We start from the raw sequence: 20,798 nt of genomic DNA on the forward strand, positions 1-20,798 counted from the left end.
GACGCTTTTGTAACTTACAAAATAATGGGGTTTCTGAGGCTTTTTTCTAAGTGACAGGTGATTTTGTGCATTCAGAGATGGAGGGACCATTCATGACTTCCGTTGATTTCTACCTTCTCTTGGGCACCTATCAAAAGTGGGCAGGGATAATCTTCTATTGTTCGTTCAGTTCCTCTCACAGTGGGGCACCATCCTTGGCTGGTGCTTGGGCACTACTGTAATATACTGATTACTATTAATAGAAGTGAAGGCAAATGGTACCAATGGCTCTCCATGGCTGGGCTCAGGAACAGACTTGTCAGGTACAAACCAAGAACTCTAAGCTATGGCCATTCTGAAGTTCTCTAATATCCAGTCAGCCAAGCAAGAACCTTGCTGCATAATAGAACACCTGGAGTACTCCCTGATCATGTTAACTGAAGCTCCCTAATGTCATTCTCCAGAGCCCGATTGCCATATCCAGGCAAACCCAGGCTCGGGGGAAGAGGCAGTATGGAATGCCTAATGATCCACTCACTGGCTGAGAAGGGAGTTGATTTCCCCGATGCATCGTGATTAGATTTCGTAGCTGTGGAGAACAGGAGGCAGACAATAGCGCTTTTGCAGCCCAGCAACTACAGAAGCTTTTTATCGGTTGGATCTAGCTCTCAGAGTAAGGCTTATAATATAGGAATAAGCATATTAACATGTATTTTCTTCAGAGAGAATCATGTTAGACACATGGCACACATTTTCATTCAGTGACAAGGGAGAGTTAAAACAATTTTTAAAAGACTTACTACGTGTAACCATCAGTGTCATTGGCATTTTCTGTACAATTGTCCGCAGCCTGGGAAATGCTGCAGAGCAACAATAATCTCTTCGACTGTCATTTTCTTCCACATTTGCAAAGTACAGATCTCCCTTAAGGCTCATGGAGACCCTTTCATCTTGTGGAATGTGTTGTAAATCTAGCAAGAAAAAATAATTATAATATGGTAATGATATCTAGCCACCCCCCAATATGCCTATTTGCACTTCCTGTCATGTGTTTGCTTTCAGGTGCAGAATAGAACTTTGATGCAAAAGAGGAAAGAGGTGCAACATAACCATATGTTGTCCTTTTACAGCCATGGGAATGGGAGTTTATGAAACAAGAACCTAAGTAAACTTTCTACAGAAACAGCATGAATTCTCTGGAAAGTCAGTTTTGTTCCTGTACTTTAATTCTGTAATTACTAGGGGATGATGCAGTGAAAATTCCAGCAAGTTTCAGTGCTACAAAGGCTTGCAGCACTGCCACGGATGCCTGGATTTCTAGTATCAGAGGGGTAGCTGTGTTAGTCTGTGTCTGTAAAGGCAGCAAAGAGTCCTGTGGCACCTTATAGACTAACAGACGTGTTGGAGCATGAGTTTTCGTGGGTGAATACCCACTTCATCGGATGCATGTAGTGGAAATTTCCAGGAGCAGGTACATATATATCCATAGATACATGCATCTGACGAAGTGGGTATTCACCCACAAAAGCTCATGCTCCAATACGTCTGTTAGTCTATAAGGTGCCACAGGATCCTTGATTTCTACGTTTCCACTGTGCAGAACCCAAACGTATCTTTCCTGTAAGTACACCTTAGAGTATGTAACTCCTAGACATGCAAAGGTTGTTTTGGCTCATTGTCAAACCAGCCAAATGTGGAATGAGAGCAGTTTTCTATCTATCTAGTTTGGAATCCTGTCTCCGATAGTGGTAAGTCCTAAGGGTGAAATCTGAATCCCACCAAAGTCAGCAGGAGTTTGCCATTGATTTCTGTTTGGCCAAGATTTCACCCTAGACATTTAAAGAAGAATGTGACAGAATCCCCCAAAACAGCAAATTATGCAATAACCGGACAATAGAGGAAGGTTATTCGTAATCTTGTCAATTAATGGTTGGCTTCCCTTCTGAAGCAGGATGGTTTATATTATTGGTATATTTCACCCACTTTACTGTAACTGAATGTTCTGATTATCTGCGTGTCTAACCCTTTCTAAAATGCTGCTGAGCTCTTGCACTCAGTGTTATTTTGTGGCAATGAGTTTCACAGGTTAATTATGTGTTACGTTAAACAGTATTTTATTTCGTCAACTTTAATGTTTTGCCTTTCAGTTTCATTGTATGTACATCATGAAAGGTGCAGAAGACGACCTGATTCACCTTTCTGTACCATTATTACCAGTAGCTTTCCATGTGTCTAACCATTCTTGTTACCTATCTCTTAAATCCCTCTACTATATCCTTTTTTCAGATGGAGTGACCAGAACTAAACAAAATATTCATATTGAGGGTATACTTTGATTTATGTAATGGCATTATAACATTTTAAATATTGATTTATATCCCATTCTTTAAAAAACTCATGGGACTTTTGCCATTGACTTCATGGGGTCTGAATTTCAATCCTTATAATATTGCTTGTGCTTTTGAATGCTGTTGCACATTAAATAGAGGCTTTCACTGGGTTGCCTACAATGCCACCCATATATTTTCCCTTAGTGCTTACACTTATAATTTTCATCAGTTATGAATTTGTAATGAAACTGATCTTGACAGGCATTTTAAGAAAGGCCTGTTATGTGTTGTGTCATCAAATGTTACTTACTAATATTCATCCAATAGATATGCAAAGGTGGAATTCCTCTGGGAGGATTACAGTGCAAAACTACAGCATCACCATACTCGACCTCAATTGGATCAATCTTTTCTTTTGGGAATTTTGGTACACCTATGACAAAAACAAACAAACAGTTTCCTTCATTTTCTTATCCTTAGCCCCCTTTTATACAAACAGCACATCTACCCCATATCCTTCCTTTTGTTCTCTCATTAAGTACTATTATTATGTGCATAAAAGCAAAAAGTAGCTAGGCATTTTTTTGAAAAAAGAGTAAGAAGACAAGATCCCAGCAAAAGAGTTTGTAATACACAAAGAACAAAGGAATTGGTATAACAGAAAGCAAAGTAATGATGATGTTAAGGGGAAGTCTGGCATAAAATCTGCATGTATGACTCTACACCAACCCATCTTGATACACATTTCTTCTCTATCCTCCACTACTTTGGGGGGTACGCTGGAGGCTAGTAAGGGCAGGACTGTGCTTTGATGATCCTAGCTGGCATAATGGCTCCCAGGGAACTATAAGGCAATGCAACTTAGAGCAGCCTTTAGGCAGCTGCTATAACTCGAGCAAGGGGCTGGCTTGATGTTCAGTCAGCCCCAGAATTAGAAGAGGTAGAAAGGTAGCTTAGGGTGATCTTTGCTTCCCTTTCTCTCAGGTGTGCAAGCTTTGCTGTGGCACAGCTGCAGACTGACCCTACATAATCTTTAGGGTCTGATCTTGCTATCCTTATACATATAAGCAGTCCTTTTGACTCACATGCACAAAGGCTAATGGATCTGGCTCTTAAATACAGACCAGTTGATCCAATAGTTTAGGACCCGATTCAATTAACAAAATTCATTGAAGTCAATGGAAACCCACAAGGACTGTGTATAAAGGCTGGGAACAGCAACCAGCCCAGCTGCAAGCAGAAACAAAGGACTTTATCTTGTTTGCCAGTCTCATGCAAGCACCACCCCCGAAGACACTACATCCACAAGTAAGGGGAGCAAGATTTTATCCTGGAACAAGCATAGAGAAGCCACAATGCAACAAACAAATCCATTTGTTAAATGTAACCACTCTTTAAGCAAACCAAGTTGAGACTGTTTCAGGGCAGGCACTGAATCCTGCTTACATTCGAGGCAAGTTAAAACTGGTGCAAGGTGTAATGCTGTCAGTTCAATACATAGTTAAGCAATAGTAAAAAAATGAAATATCAAGAGCCTAAGGGAAATACTAAAAAGTGCCAGCTTTGCATACCAGTTATTAATGTGAACTCCAGTGCAATGCAACTGCATATTATAACACGTTTAAATGTCAAAGCTCGTCTGTGCCAGATCCTCAGCTGATGTATAACTCCACCAAAGTCAATGGGCTGTGGTGATTTAAACCATCTGAGGATCTGGCCCATGGTCTAGGAGTAGGTTACAGTTAAGGAACTGAATGATTATTGGGGATTTTGCATACAAATATTACAAGATAGATTGAAACTGTGGTCTGTATAGTTCTATAGCGAAGCAGGATGCAGGACCTACCTGCATCTGAAGTTTGGGTGCAGAGGAGAAAACAGAGGCTTTGTGCCTGATACTCAGAGTGGGACAGGAAGTAAGTATCTGGGAGGGATTAGGGGAGAGATGCGTGTGGGTTATGCGGGGCCACCTCCCTACAACATGTATGCCAGCAGAACTGGCATGTTGTGACTCTGAGAAGTGTTTCCGAGTTAGTTTCTTCTTAAATTTCCTTCTGTGGTAACACTAGCTAGTCTGAACTGGAACAATTACAACATGATGTTGATTGCTTGAGTAAGAATTGTGTATGGATATCACTGGCCTAAGGGAAGGCATTACTCTGCCCATAAGATAAAATGGAAGGAATGTTCTCACACCTACCATGGATTATGAGAAATTATATCTACCAATCTTCTATTGGCAGAGAGATTAACAATTTTTTAAATCTCCAGTTTATAAACAGAGTAGGGCTCCCTAACAAGCAATAAAATGGAGATCCCATGAATCTCACCCACTTCATGAAAGACAATTAGAGAGAAACAGATACAACTTTAGATAATGTTTTCACCCCTCAGCCATAAGGCCGAGAAGCTAGCTTCCTTCCAATAGCTTCTTCACTCCTTAAATCCTGTAAGGTACACCCAGTGACAATTCCAGCTCCTGAGTCAACCTGACAGATAAGCAGATTAAACTGGAATTTAGGTCAGCTTCCAATTGATTCTCTTGCTGGGGCCCTCTCTGCCTAATCAGCTGGAAGGCAAAATTCTCCTACGTTCTGTGTTCGGGGAGTTATTAAAAAACAAAAAATCTGATAATATTGTTACCCCTTTGTGACCCAACCAGCTGCTCAAGTTTGGGACACTGTGGGTTGTTTTTATTAAGAGAAACTGTTGATAGTCAGTTATTTCTTTGATGTAATCCTTATACAAGAAGAAAACAACAGGAGATAGTTTCTTGGCTCACCTTTCCAAGTCTCTTTCAGCCAGCACTTAAGCCAGAAGCTCTCTTTTTTATCTTTCTCAGGGACACACTATCAGAGGTTTTCTGTCTGGTACATGCACACATGCACAACCCTACCTCAGTCATTGTCCTGCCCCTGTGTTTGTTATCAGCTTTAGTCAGCATGGCCAGACCACCGCCTAGGCTTGCCATGCTGGTGCAGACCCTGGGCATTGGTTTCCATGGTTTCAGTTATCAGTATACCCCGGGGATGGAATGGTTCCCACAGTTAGCCCGAATAGAAGTTGCTTAGTACACCCATCAACCCAACCAACTCTGTGATGTATGCAGCCACCAGCACCTCTGAGCATAACATTATCTTAAGAACTGGCTGTGCGACATCACTCCTAAGTGCATATAGGTGTATAGCATTTTTGCAGTATTAATCATTTTAATTCTTGGATATTAGGTAATCGATTGCTACTAATTTGTGGCTGATCACAGAATTTATAATAATTGAGCTAAGCTGGTAAGTGGTTCTGAGCTCTATGCAAGACGTACTGCTTGATGATAGATTTTGAAATTGCATGGAGTTATCCATACGGCACATGGATAATGTGAAATTGGAAATCAATCAATCAGTTTGCCATGACAGCAACCAAAAAGGTCATGTCGATATTACAGGCAACTGCCTACATACAGACATAAAGAGCAGGGCCAGACAATCATTCATAGCTCAAGGTACTCGATCTCACATTTTCATTACACAGGGGGAGAACAAGCTTGTATAATGGGCCTTAGAATGACCTGTTGAAATGCCAGCAGGTGGATCCTATCATGGCCCAGACAATCCATTGGCAGGAAAAAAAAAAAAGCCACAAGATGAAAAACGTCCACCTGCATTCTGGCTCTTATGGAAACACTTCCCAAAGCACACTGTGATATATAACACACTCAGAACTGTCTTGGGAACGGTTCCTCATGCCACATTTTAATTCCTGCCGAAGTAATATCTTGAGTTCTCTAATACCACAGTGTCATTAAACTGTGAGACACATAAGGATCAAAATTGGTCTGTGCCCAAGTTCTCTGCTTGTGACTGATGGTGACCCAAGCAGTGACAGATTGTTGCTTTCAGTGTCCTCTCACAGTCGTGAACCTGAGTATATCCAATCCCTAGAGTGACTTGCGATGTAATGACCACACGCTACTGGAAAATTCAAGATTAGAGTTGAATGTTTTGAAATACCACTGATAAATGAGGGCAGGGGAGAGGAAAAATTCAGCAAATGTCTTGTGGATTCCGTCTCCTATTTTCCTAACTTCAGAAAATTCAAAATCTCAGCGAAAAATGAGGAGGAAGGGGGAATTATGTAATCTTATGCTAAAACTAATGAGTGTTTTTAGTATAGATCCTGGGCCTGAATCTGTTCTGTTTCACTGGTATAAACCTGAAGTTACATAGGTCACTTCACTGCACTCTAAACTTTAGTGGGATTAGTCCAGATTTACTCAAGCTTAGCCTGCACTTAATGATATGTCAGCATAGTTTCATTGGTCAGGGGTGTGAAAAAAACAAAATTCCTAGTGACATAGCTATGCTGCAAAAATCCCCAGCGTTGGAGCAGCTGTGTTGACAGAAGAGTGCTTCTGTCGACTTGGGTAATGTTGTTCAGGGTGGTGGCATTCCAACATACACAAACACATGCACACACACACACACACACACTTCTGTTGGTGCAGGCGCTGTCTAAACTAGGGGCTATACCGGCATAGCTGTACTGACATAGGCTCCATGGTGTAGACCAGTGTTTCCCAAACTTGGGACGCCACTTGTGTAGGGAAAGCCCCTGGCAGGCCGGGCTGGTTTGTTTATCTGCCCCGTCCACAGGTCCGGCCAGTCGCGGCTCCCAGCCAATGGAGGCTGCTGGAAGTGGTGTGGGCCGAGGGACGTACTGACTGCCCTTCCCGCAGCCCCCATAGGCCTGGAGCAGCGAACCGCGGGCACTGGGAGCCACGATTGGCCGGACCTGCAGATGGGGCAGGTCAACAAACCGGCCCGGCCTGCCACAGGCTTTCCTTACACAAGTGGCGTCCCAAGTTTGGGAAACACTGGTCTACACCATGGAGCCTATGTCAGTACAGCTATGCCGGTATAGCCCCTAGTTTAGACAGCGCCTGCACCAACAGAAGTGTGTGTGTGTGCGCGCGCATGTGTTTGTGGCATCCCAAGTTTGGGAAACACTGGTGTAGACAAATTCTCAGTGTAACTGACAGCAGAATTTGTTCCATTGTTTAAAGAAGGATGTAATTAAGGTGCCTGATTCTACTCTCTTACACGGTTATCACTCCATTGACTTTGTGGATTGACACCAGTGTGAGTAGAGAATCAGAAAAGCGTGGTGTGTGGTGTGGTGTTGTGTTCGTTCATTCGTTCTGTGGGGGTGTTACATTTGTGTGGAGTCTGGGAAGGTAGCACTGGGAAGCTGTGCTGGAGAAGCATGCACTGAGGAGATTCTCAGATGCAATTCAGCCATTGAATGAGTCTTTCTAGGCAGGTATATAGTTTTATATATTCCCTGCACAGAAGGGCTCATCCATTAGCCCATTCATATACCTGCATAGAAGGACTCATTCACTGGCTGACTCCACCAGGTTTATACCAACTTTGCACCAGCAGACTAGTGAGAGAGAGAGAGAGAGAGAGAGCACATGCACACTGTTGTTGCCCAGTCTTGAATAAGAACTGCTAAGGAGACAGTGGCCAGGAGATCTCTATTCCCTGGCAATCCCCAATACCCAGCGCATTCCTTGGCCATTGATAATCAGCAGTAAGCAGAGCAGCCCTAAGGTTGATCTTCTTTATGCCAGGGATCAATCCCATGGCCAGCAAACCAGAAGTACATAAATGTGACTTATAACTTCCTTCCACCTGCACTGTGCTGAGCACAGCTTGGACACAGCCTGAGATCTGTCTCAGTGGATCAATTTCAGTTCTGGCTTGTGCAGTTTGGAGTTAAATTAGTAATTCTCATTGCAGTCTTTGAACTGCTTACAAAGGATGAGTCTGCTAATTTATGGAATGATTTCTAATTTCCACACTAAACTGACTAATGTAATGGCTGGCTGTCAATCTAGGAAGGCATCTTACTATGGGGTAGATGCCAGTCCTTGCCTACAAGGTTTTTGCTATTACCATTTCCCAAGAAGAAGGGCATTTATCCCCATAAATGACTCAGGGATGGTCAAAATAATCACAGTGAATTGGTTGGTAAATTGGGTGACCAACAGAAGTGGGTTCTATTCCCGGCTTCTGCACAACCTGCTGCGTGACTTTGCTCCATTACTTTGCCACTTTGTTTTCTCATCTGTAAAATGAGGATAATATTGATCATTCACCTTTGTAAAGTGCCTTAATGGCTAAATGTTATTTTAGCTCAACTCAAGAATCCTTTTGGTCTCTTCACTACAGAGTTCAGTATGCCTTTTCAAATTTTAGATACAGGCTTTGCCTTCTAGGTAGACTGTGCAATCGATAATGTGAGACACTGTATGTGATTTTATTTCTTGGTTAATTTATTTTCATGCTATGCTTTCATCCTGTAGTTTTAAGTGTTTTAAGGAAAGTAACTATAAATATACTGTAAATGAATGTTGTGTACATTTCACCAAGGAGGTGGTGTTACCTTGTGATCAATTAAATACAAGGTTTAAATTTCCAGTCCTCATTCAATTTCTCCTTCTGACATTGGGCACATTCAATAATTTAGAGTAACAGAATTCTAAGTTCAGTAGTTCAGTGGTTGTTGTCTGCATCCTTGTCTTTTTATGGCATTTAATATGTGTCACACTATATAGTAATCTCTACTTCCTGTTTTTTTCACTTAATTGTATATGGATACTACACAGACATATATGCTTAGATAAAGATGCATAGAGATTCTGCTACAGTTCTTGGTCAATTCAGTTCAATACAATTAAAGAGAATGGAAATCTACTTTTAATATGAGCACCCTTATTGCAGTGAGGGAAGTCTTGTCCAGCACACATCAAGCTATCAACATGTCTTGCCTCAATTACAGGTTCCAAAATTCAAGAAACAGGCATCGACTAAGAAAAGTATTCACTGGTATATTTAAGTACCTCTTCTTTTGGAATCAGGGTCAATGGATCGCCAGAATATCCAAAGACTTTGTACTGCTGGAGGTGACATACTTTAGAAGGGACATAAAACTGATGTCCTCACCATTTTGGGAAATTAAAGGCCCCCTGGCACTTTTCTTATGAGTAGTGGTATCAACCCCAGTGCCCTGACCAGATTCCAAAGTGAATAATTGTGTTCTGCCTAGAGCTTTGAATGGCAATGTTGCTCTTTTCACCCTGTCCAAAACTGTTGGGTGACATTAAACAACTACTGTGTCCCCTCCAGTAATGACTAGGTCATTTTAACTCACACCATGACATTCAGTTCAGTTCAACTGAAAATACAATTTCGAGTCAAACTGTTGTGTAGTGCTGATAAGTTACACCCCTACAGGCAGCTGCAATTTAGTGATGAGGGAAGTAATTCCTATCTATACACTCCTGACCTTTGTGACCAGGGTATCATGAGGCTTAACTGGCTAGTTAGTGTATACAGCACACCTCTCAAGAAAAAAAAATATCCATAAAAGCTGGTCAGTAAAAAAGAAAACCCTGGGAGACTATTCTCATGGATTTCATTTCAGAGTATTCAATCAGGAAAGAATCTCCCTGAAAAAGGAGAAGTTCCACAGACTCCATGAAGTTCACCAAGGACTTCACTGTTGTTTCTGATTTCAGGCAGGAGGTACTATGGGTAAAGGCAGCAGTATAAAACCAGAGATAGATAGAGATTGAGAGAGAGAGAAATAAATGTTTTTTCCCCACAGAAAGATCAAGAGGTTCTGCTCCCTGTGTATCTTGGAGGATCTGTCCCAACACAGAATAGTTTATGTGGACTCTCTGGGTCTCCTTTTCAGACTCTTCTATGCTTCTGTGACCCCACAGCTCCAATGAAGCCATGTTACCAGGCTTTCCCCTATTTATAGATGCCTTTAGATCACTTCTCAGGAGATGGTCCATGGCACAGAAAGAGGATGCTAGAAAAATAAATAGCCTTAGGCTGCATAAACTTTTCTACAGAGCTGGGAGAGGGATGATGCATGTTCCCTATTGTCTGCTATCTCTGCACTCAAATGGCCAGAAATACTGCCAAGGAGATAGGTGACCGCTCCCATCCATGGCAAAGGCTGAAATCAGCATGTGGAAGGCCTCCATCACATGCAGATCTCAGCGGGACCCACTGGCCCTATGTCTGTCAAGTGCTTTGGGATCCTTTGATAGCAGGAAGCTATAGAAATGCAAAGTACTATGACTGGCAGCATTGAATGAGCAAAACTGCTGTTTTAAACACAGAACAAAAAAATTCTATGACTTTTATGAAAAATGAAAAGAAAAGGCATTAAAGAGGTGTTTATTTTCATAGCCTCAGAAGAGAAATAATAGTCAAGTCAAAGCAAATCATTTTCTGCCACCAAATACTTAATTCTCCTAAGGACGCCATTAAAAAAGACTGTACTAACAGCCCTGCTGGCTTATTCTCTAGAGATAAAGCATGGTGAATTGTATTCAGCAAGTATCAGTGAATAATAAATGCTCTCCAAATTAATATAGCTGTGAAAATATGTACATAATTTACCCAGTTCCTTTTAAATTAAATTGTTTTGAGGATGTTCTTCAGCATTTGTACTAGAAAACTTAGAAGGTACTGATGGTTCAGTGGTAATATCTTGAACTTCCATGCTATTTACTCAGATTTGGTAATTAATTCCTAGCAAACAGGAGCTGGGAATGTTGTGGAACAAACTTTTAGTGAGTCAGTGGGGGGGGACAGAAGTGCCTCATACTACTCAATAGCAAGTGGTTGGAGTGATTACGAAGTAGCTAGGGATATGCTGGACTACCACATCAGGATTCCCAGATCATAAGTGTTTTTAAGTGACCCACTATTCAAAAAGTCTGAAATCAGTTCTGAGGCCTGTGAAAAGTCATCCCATTGGGACATTACATCTCAAGAGGATAATGGTTTGACACAATGTCATTATGTTGCAACATGGTGGTGCTTGGACACAACATGATGACAGCACTTTAAAATGTCAGAATGCTGCATTGCAAGGGCCTGTCAAACTGACTCACAAGTGTGGCAAACAGCGCCACAGGGATTCTTGGTTAGGAGGATAGTAATTTCTAGAACACGAGGACTTGAGGATATTGTGGTAAAACAGAGAAAAACCTTGATGGTTTCTTAGGGCTCCCTAAGAGATATGGAGGACATTAGGAGAAATATATGACATTCTGAAAATTAATAACTATAGCTTTCAGTTTCACTTTTTAGACTGATATCACCATGCACATTAGAATAAATAAATATCATAGCATGCCATATATGACAACAACCTTCACTGTTATACTGAGATAGCATCTAATATTATCTCCCTTCATTAAAATTTTGACTAATATATGCTGGCTATGCATACATACATATATAAATTCATTAAGCACCAACAACATTAACCACAAATATTGGAACAGTGATATAGCCTAAACTAGCCTGTACCATAATCCTGTTCACTTATGCTAAGCACCCAATAACACCTTGTATTTGCTGAAGTAAACATTTGGCACAAGCAGCTAGGAAACTTGTCAAAATCAAGATACATCTATTCTATGTCTTAGTACAAGCTAGGGATATACCTTCACAGATAAGTAACTGGAATGTAAAATAAAGATAACGAAGGAACAGAAGAACAGGTTAGGGAACTGTAACAAACTGATGAGTTGGATTTTAGTGACATGTAAAGAAATATGTAATTTATAAAATCATATAAATGATATCAGCTGAAATGTGTAACTTGGGGAACACACCTTCTGCATAAGGTGAATGTAGCATCACTGCATAGGGCTGTTCTTTGGAGACTGGTATCATATCAAACCTTTCTCCTGTACCATATTAATAAACTTGACTGACATTGGTTATTTGGTCTCGAGTATATTTAATGAAGAAATAATTAACCAAAGTATGGTCAAGCAATTGACTATGCAATTTATCAACAAAAAGAAACACAGCATTTCATTTGAGAAACTTACTTGGAACTATTATTTCAATTTCTTCTGACATGGCAGTTCCCAGTTCATTTGAAGCATAACAACGATATTTCCCTTGAAAATCAGCTATGATCCCCTGATTTTGGATCACAAATGTTCCTGAATTATTGGATGCAATTATCCTGGGATCGGATAGTAGATCGAATGGTTTCTCATCTTTAGTCCAATTAAAACTGAAAGGTAATACAAATATTAAACATAAGGACTTGGAAAATAATGTGCTGTCCTACAAGCATAATGGTCATCAAAGACCCATTCCTGACTCATTACAATGAATGGCAAAATTCCCTTTGACTTTTACAGTGCTGGATCCGGCCCCAAGAGAAATGTAGCTAACATTAGCTATGGGGCACATCTCTCCTATTGAGCACAGTACTTTGAGATAACTGACTGTGACACAAAATATTAATCTGGGCTGAAGGCAAGGACAATAAATGAAAGTCACAGTCTCAAAATACTGGCCACAATGAAAGGAACTACAGCGTTTGGATTAGAACCAGAGCTGTGAGAAACTTGGTGCTGTTCGTTGGGAGGGGTCCATGCAAACAAACAATTTTACTGGTTCTGGTTTCTGTAGATTTGAAAAATTTAGTTGAATCCACTGAGTTTCCCTTGGTTTGGCACATAAACATGAGATGTTTCAAGTGGCCTTTGATTTTGACACAAACTTCAATTTGGGTGTGATTTTGACACAAACCCATAACGTTATCTACCTTATTTACCCATAACTCAATCCAAGCTGGTTTGAAACTGGGCCAGGTGCATTCAGAAGTAGAGCTGGTCAAAAAATTTCCAATTATACAGGTTTTTTTAAATTGGAAAATGCAGTTTCATTGAACATTTTGCAGGAACACGTTGATTTTGAAGAAATTGTTGGCTCTCAACTTTCTCATTTTGTTTCAATAGTGTTAAGAACTAATTGAAATTATAAAGTGGAAACGAAACACTTATCAAAATGAAATGTTTCGTTTAGACTTATTATATAATATTATGTGTAGACATAGATCTATTTATATATCTATATAAATTCTATACTATTTTTATATTATTGAAACAAAGAGTTTTGATGGCCCCAAATCAAAAACATTTTGAATTTTATTTTGTGGGAAATTTTGACTTTTTACTCCCATTCAGAATGATCAATAAAATATGAGAATGTCTTAGTGAATGGACATTCTGTTTTCTGACCTGTCCTATTCAGAATGTTAGGGAACCTTGGCAACGGTGAACCTAGGATGACCTTTCAGTTAGTAACAAAACATGAAACAGGGCAAGTTAGTTGTTAACTTACTGCACAGCTCCAATCAGAGCCATCTTGAAAATGACTATGTCTTATTTAATATAAAAATGACAGTAATCTTTAAAAAAAAAAAACCAAAAAGACAAAAAAACCCACCAAGTTTTAAACTTTGCTCACTTTGTGGAGTAACGAATATCACAGAGTATTTTATTACAACCCCCCCCATAAATTTATATTAAAAATATTTGATGCAAAATATTATCCTGTGCTTATATTTGAGAAAACTATTGTGATATTAGGCACATACAAAATATCAAATTAAATGTAAATGTGACTACTTGGCACTTGGTTTAATGAGCTTGGTATTTTCATGGGGGAGAGGAGGCTAAGCAGTGTGAAAAGCAAGTTGACAGCTGGTACCCTTCGATTGCCATTACACACCTCAGATCTCTTGTAATACTGCTGAGTCAGCCTTGTGTGAACCTGAGAGTAAATTTAGCACACACTTGAGAAATGAAATATTTCCAAACAGGAAAAGGCATGTTAATCCCTATTCATGGAGTGAGTGGAAGAGATCAAGCAACAAAAGTTGGGTGGCCTAACAGGGAACGCAAAACTTAATTTATCCCCCAGATTCTGAGCAGATTAGTGTGCATCAATTCTCCCTTTCCCTGCCAAGTAAGAACAATGTTTAGGCAACAGTTAACAGGTAGAAAAGGAAAACAAACTTTTGATTATGCCTCTAGTTTAAAGAAACACTTACATGGGTTGTGGATTTCCTTTAGCTTCACATTTAATTGTAAAGTCTTCATCAAAAGGGTATGCAACTTGGGTCATGGATTGCTCTGTAATTGTTGGAACCTGTGCAACTGAACAGAGGACATTTGATTAGATCAAGTGCTATTCAAACAGAACTAAACACAGTTCAGATTATTTAAAGGGATCAAGGTTGCCAGACCCCATTATATTTTCCCGGCAAACATTTCAGATGCACTTTTATACATATTCTCCTAATGATAAAAACACTGTCAGCATTCTGAAGTCAGTGCTTCAACTGTCTCAGCACCAAAAGGGAGGTTGGACAGCGCTTGGCTGCAGCACTCCATGACATGGAGGGAGTATAATGGGATGGAGCCATAATTACATGGCTCTTGTCCTACCCTCCTCAGGCATCAATCTTCACCTGGAGCCTGATCCAAAGTCCACTAAAGTCATTTAGTGTTTTTCCATTGATCTCACTGGGCTTTGAATCAGACTCCTGTAGAACAGTGATGGGGGCTGCATGAGCAGAAGAAATTCTGCTCTGCCGTTCCTGTGTTCTCCCCTCTATGGCATCCTAACTTGTTCTCCAGTCTGAAAATACAACGTATCAAGAAGTTGCAACATAGCTGGTGTTCCTGCTTCCACGTCCCTGCCTGGCTCCAGCTCATAGAGCCATAATAGAGACCACAGTCTCTTCCAACATAAGCTAAAGATAGCAAATCTGGAGGCTGACTTTCTAATGCTCATGACTGTACTGAGCTCTGATTTGTTTTATGAGAGTTTGAGGGTGAATTTTAAAGCCAGGTGACTAGAAGAAAATACTTTCCCTCCTCACTCCTAGTGAGTCAAGCAGGTAGCGAATCCGCAGATAAATCAAATATGTGCAAAACACATGCGGGTTTCAATAAAATGGAATATGGAGGATTATACACTTCCCAGATCATGCCGTCCATTTCATTTCTGAACATTTCTGAACATCACATTGTTTGTTATACATTTTTAAGTCAACCACGCCATGAAGCTCAAAGCTCAAACAAAATGTAGTATCTTGCTGCACCATATCGTATTGAACCCTTGCATCTCTACTGTGTCCACCCTTTCCCACTAGCTTATAAATATTCACACATAATTCCTTTTTATTAAAATATAAAATGCTTCATTCAAATAAATTAAGGGACAGATGGTTCCCCCGAGTTGGTGCTTATGTTTAGGTGACTGCACAAGGAACCTGTTCTATCCTTGGCTACAAATGCAATCTTGTACACAGCTGAGTGCCAGGACTGCTCCTGGCTATCCACTGGGGCTAGCCACTTACGAAGGAAGGAGGGTACTGCCTCCCTGCACTGGTATGTAGAGCTAGCTAGGCATGGAAGGGAGTGTATGCTGAAACTCCTAGAAAGTGCATTTTCCATTGCAGATGGGATTGCTGGGAGGCATGGGGGTCACTGAGAGTTCTTGCTGGGGCCTGGAAAGGAGGGAGAGGTGTGCCCTAAAGAGGGCCAGTGCCTTACATTTATAGCTGAGCCCTAACATGTTTTGAAACTACTTATACGACTGGCTGCAGTGTCTGAGGCACAGATCCCCAAAAGGAGTTTAGGCACCTAAATCCCATTGAAATCAATGTGACTTAGGCGCCTAAATATGTTTGAGGATCGGGCCCTGAATGCCTAGGAAAAAAGGCCAGGTTTGTTCTTTTTTTATGAATAATTGATGAGACAATTCATATAACAAAAATATTAATGGGATTAATTTTCTTTCCAAAAGAAAACTAGTGGTTAATCAGCCTTATTTTTTCCCCTATGATGAAAGGTAGTTTGGGGGGCTAAATCTTCCTCCCCTTGCTCCTTTAGTCAGCTCCACTGACCTCAGTGGGATTGGCCTTTTATGAGGTTCATTACATATTTTACACATGCACTGAAGAAGAACCAGCTATGAGAAATATGCCGTTTGATGTGTACCGGGGCCAGACACGGGTAAAGCAGGTGCTCCTGCAAGCGGCATTCAAGTGATGGGAAATATTCTCCTGTGATAAAACTATTCCTTGAGATCCACATATGTTTCCTTTTGAAAATGAAACAGCAGGTTGCAAGGCATATAAATAAATAAATTGATATGTATATCAGACCAGCTGCAGAAAAACTCTCAGCCAAAAGGAGAGATTTATGCACAGGACAGAACTGAAACTTCTGAGCAGAACAGAGGAGAGGATCTCAAAGGTCAGTGATGTGCTATCTAGATAAGTTTACTGCAGCATCTAAATGGGTCTGAAGAAAGTAAATTATCATTTTATCATGTATAAACTCCCAAAAGGCCATGTTAAGGCAGAATAAAATTCAAAATGGAACATCTGAAACGGGGGAGAAAGCAAAGTGTTCTTCAGGGGGGAAGAAAGCAGAGTGTTCAGTAAATAGCTACAACTCACCTGATAATGGTATTTCAATACCTGCTGCCAAATTTAATACAAAGAAAAGCAGACATATGTTGATCCTTTTTGTGCTTAATAGTATCTCCATCTCTGTTCTGTAAAGAGGGAGTCCAAACAGAATGAAAGAATGTTTTTCTCCCACCTTCGGTTCAACGCAGACGTAAGGATGTGAACTTGCAACTCTAGTAAAGAGGAGACAGAGCCACGTTAGCTCACAATATTAACTTGACTTTAATGAGGTTATTAAATTAAAGCAACACTCATGGGTTCAGAGCTAAAGCAAAAATGTAAGCACATTAAAGGTGTATTAAATTGTACAGTTCCCCCCTTTGCTTCTGAAAGGTACTATAATAAAACTATAGCAACAGAAAAAACTTATGCACATTAATTATACCACAAAAATCTGATTACTTTTTGCTTTGAGTTTAAGAGCAGGGATGGGTATATTTGTAATCATTCCAGTTCATAAATTTTTCTAATTGAGAATAGTGCTAGTTGGAAAGCAGTGTAACAGATCTAATGAGAAAGTTTCTGTACTCCAATGACCCTATTCATAAATCTCATATGTTTTTTATCTTTCATGTATGCTTAAAACAGGGCATTTAAACAAATTTGATTCACTACTAAGGACCATCCTATGAAACCTTTGCATTTCTTCCATAATCCCAATACTACTATATGCAAGCTTTACACCCCCATTAGCCATCTTAGGGTAATATGTTACAAGGCAAAAATGTCAGGAGTCTGCCAAAAGGAGAAAATTTTCATCTCTAATTAGCATTTAACTGCTATTCACAGAGGAGTAAAAAGAGACAGTTCTGAAAATGCAGATTGTCAGTAGTATGGAAAATTCTGATTGTCAGTAGTGCTTGTGGTATCTCAGTTAAATATTAACCAACACAAGGCTGATACGTTTTTTAGCTATCTACGTATCTCTATCTGCAGTATTTATAGGGTATCAATCACCACTGTATGCCAGATATCATATGTTAGCATTACCTAGACAGGACAATTTTCAGGCAAGAAATGACCAAGAATGAGATAAAAGCCAGCTCAGGGACCAGCAGCAGCTGACTGCCAAGTGGCAGGAAAGTCAGACAGCCTATTTCCCCTGCAGAGGTTTCCTCTATGTGTAAGAAGGTGACAATCTGTTTCCTCCCTTACCCCAAGAGAGACGATAGTGAAGAAAGCCAACCAGCCAGCCTTAAAGGGCCCAAGAGGGAAAAGAGGAATAGCTGACTGACCTGCAACGCTTGTGGGCAGGTGTCATAAGCCATTGGTTTAGAACAGGGTGGGAATTGTGGCTTTGTAAGGTTCTGACTGAAGCTGGGTGGAAAGTAGAGATTTTTGACTAAGTTCTATTTAGAGGGAGGAAAATAATCTGGAAGTGAAAGTCAGGGAGTTTGAACACTGGTAAAATGAAAGTGGAAACAGGATTTACAAGAGACCCCTGAAAAATCATAATTGCAGTTTCACACTTCAAATAATCTTTGAGAACTCTCCAGTTTATCAGCAGCATGGAAGAGACAAAGGAAGAGGCTGACTGATAAGCCTCGTGCCAAAATCCCAGTCTCACTCTTCCGCAGGAGAGAGACACTTTTCCGAGGATGTGCTCTATTCCAGAAATGCCAGAACACGAGTACCAGAACAGTTGTAAGACTCTGTTGTGGCTCCCCAAAAAAGGGCCAGAACAGTGTCTCGGAGCGTTCCAGCAGGACTCAAGTACTGCCACTTTTAAATATTTATGAGACAAGGGTTTATATTACATCCACTAAATGGTCTTTCCAGGGATTTATTCTAACTATCCAAACCATTGAGAAGCTTCAACAAGCCACCATATTTTAAATCAACATGCCACAAAAATGTCTATTTCTTCTCTCAAATGTGAAAATTAACCTCAGATTACACGGTCTTTAGCTCAGCATGAGCAATGCTAAGTCTTCTATTAGCAGCTGTAAGATCTGATCGTTCATTGTCCATTACAGCTAGGAATGGAATCTTTAAAATCAGTGGAAAGAGGAGATTCCCATCTTTCCATTAGGACCAACAGCACCAGTCTTTAGGCCTGGAAGGCTCAAAAATGTTGAATGTTGACATTTGACACTTTTGTGCACAGGAAGTTATTTTAGCTATACTTTAGAGGTGTATGAAATGTGTTATTTCTGGTTTTCAGCTCACTTACACTGGTTTTACACCAGTGTAATTCCTTTGATTTCAAATGAGTTGCTCTTCACTTACACTTGAGTAAGTGTGAGTAAAGTCAGGGTCATTATTTTCCACTTCTCTTCCTACTACAGTTGGAGTTGCTGTAGAAAGGATGCCTATCTTTACCGGTGAAGGAAAGAGATGCATTTAAAGGGGACAAAACCCCCTAGAATTTTCTATATAGATTCTCCTCTTGGACCTTGCATGGTACCAATAGAACAAGTGCTAGTGTGAAGCATGAAGGCTTTACCAATTCCAGGTTTACCATCTATAAGTACACAGTCACCAGACAATCAGTGCGATCAGCCCTTTTATACCTGATCACATCATCAGCTATCCTGTATATACAAAGTACATAGTCTTTTCTTAGGTGACAGTCACTCGATGGCTGCCCAATACTTATTTATTCAGTGTCAGGTTCTCCTCTGTTCACTGCCCTGCTCATTGTTGTCTGACTTGTGCTTAAAGGCAATAAATCAAGACTTTTATCAGTGCTATTTATAACAAATGTATGCCCTGAATGCAACTTCGATGGTCAGAGGAACTGCAGTTTACACTGTGATGCGGGACTCAGCGATTGGGGGGAGGGTGCTGTAGTAAATCAGTCCCACTCTAGAGAGTTTTTATTCCGCACTCAGGTTTATTTTTCAGTATTTACAAGGTTGGCCCAGGGTAGGCCCACAGAGTACTCTTCGGCCAAACAAAAAGAAACATGTTCATAATACAAAAACGAAATATCTTTCCTTGCCCCCTCTTTGGGGTTTTGCCTTCTTATGCAGGCCTCGGATTCCAGTCCTCCCCCAAACTGTCCATTAGCTCAGTTGATTCCCTGCATAGAGAGGAAAGCAGCCTTCCACCCAGGAGAAACCTTTTCTCCTAGCTGCCACTAGCCCTTCTACAGTTTCTCTCTCATTTCTCCTCCCTCTCTCTCACACCAGAAGGGGTAAAAAAAAAGGTCACAGACAGCCCTTAACTGAGGTAACTTCTTTCCAGCTCATGAGGAAAAGGGCCTTTACCATTCTAGGGCTGATATATCTGCCTTCCGCCACTCTGTGGTAACTCTCCGGTATGACTTAGTCACAATGCTCACAAACATCTGACCAGAGAGTTGCTTGCCAGTTGTATGTTACTGGTAACAAAGCCCAACTTTTGCATATAGTGCTCTCAAGGTCCAGTATTCATACTGACAAACTCATTGACATCTGGGAGAAAATTCAAAGTAGAGGGAGCCAGAGTTGCAGAAGCATACTGAGGTAGCATGTTGGGAGGGAGATATGGAAAGGAGGTGTCCCTTTATCTGAACTGTATCAAATCTAATCGAATTTCAGGTTAAATCCAAGGAAGATGCTAAGGTTTAGGTGGCTTCCGTTACCTAGTCCATTAGCACACCCATACTACTTTTCATAGAGAGACAGACAGACAAATGTTTAGAATGGAGACATGATCTTTTATCACACGACTTGTCTCTGCAGACCACTATAATTAGTTGGTTCGTCTAGCTCTCGCTCTCTCTTCCCCTGTTTTGAATACTAATGCAGAATGCTGCCTGCACCAACACTGGGAACTAGTGAACACATTGAGATGGATGATGCTATATTTTCTTGAGCGAACTGCAACTGTGTTGAGCCCATCATTTTTGTTTTTTGTTTTGTTTTATGAGGTAAAACCCAGCTGATCTGTGAATTAAGCAACAGCATCTTTCAGGAGTATTTACCTACAGGTAAGTATCTGGCAAGAAACTCGAGAGGCAATAAGTGTAACACATCAACAGGCAGAGTAACAGTGACATTATTTTACTTGTGCAGTGTGTGGTTTCTACAGAACTATTATGACCAAACTGTTTCCCTTGTAAACTCAGTTCTGATTTAGATCTGGGAGTGTGTCAGATTCTCAAGGCTTATCACACCTTCACAT

General features: G+C 40.5%; 1 protein-coding gene across 11 annotated transcripts in view; it reads right to left on the minus strand.

The window, feature by feature from the left end:
* CHL1 (cell adhesion molecule L1 like) overlaps positions 1-20,798 on the minus strand; it is a 185,824-nt gene that overhangs the window by 60,746 nt on the left and 104,280 nt on the right. For all 11 annotated transcript variants that reach the window (XR_005601363.1, XR_005601364.1, XM_039548076.1 and 8 more), the window contains 5 exons: positions 16,677-16,861; positions 14,256-14,361; positions 12,235-12,425; positions 2,620-2,742; positions 780-950 (listed from right to left, as the gene is read on the minus strand). Coding sequence is in view for 9 of the 11 variants with exons in the window: in XM_039548073.1 (XP_039404007.1) it covers positions 780-950; positions 2,620-2,742; positions 12,235-12,425; positions 14,256-14,361; positions 16,677-16,861 (776 nt within the window). In the remaining 2 variants the exon portion in view is untranslated. The remainder of the gene's footprint in view (positions 1-779; positions 951-2,619; positions 2,743-12,234; positions 12,426-14,255; positions 14,362-16,676; positions 16,862-20,798) is intronic.

The sequence above is a fragment of the Mauremys reevesii genome, linkage group 7, assembly GCF_016161935.1.
Source record: "Mauremys reevesii isolate NIE-2019 linkage group 7, ASM1616193v1, whole genome shotgun sequence".
Lineage (NCBI taxonomy): Eukaryota > Metazoa > Chordata > Testudines > Geoemydidae > Mauremys > Mauremys reevesii.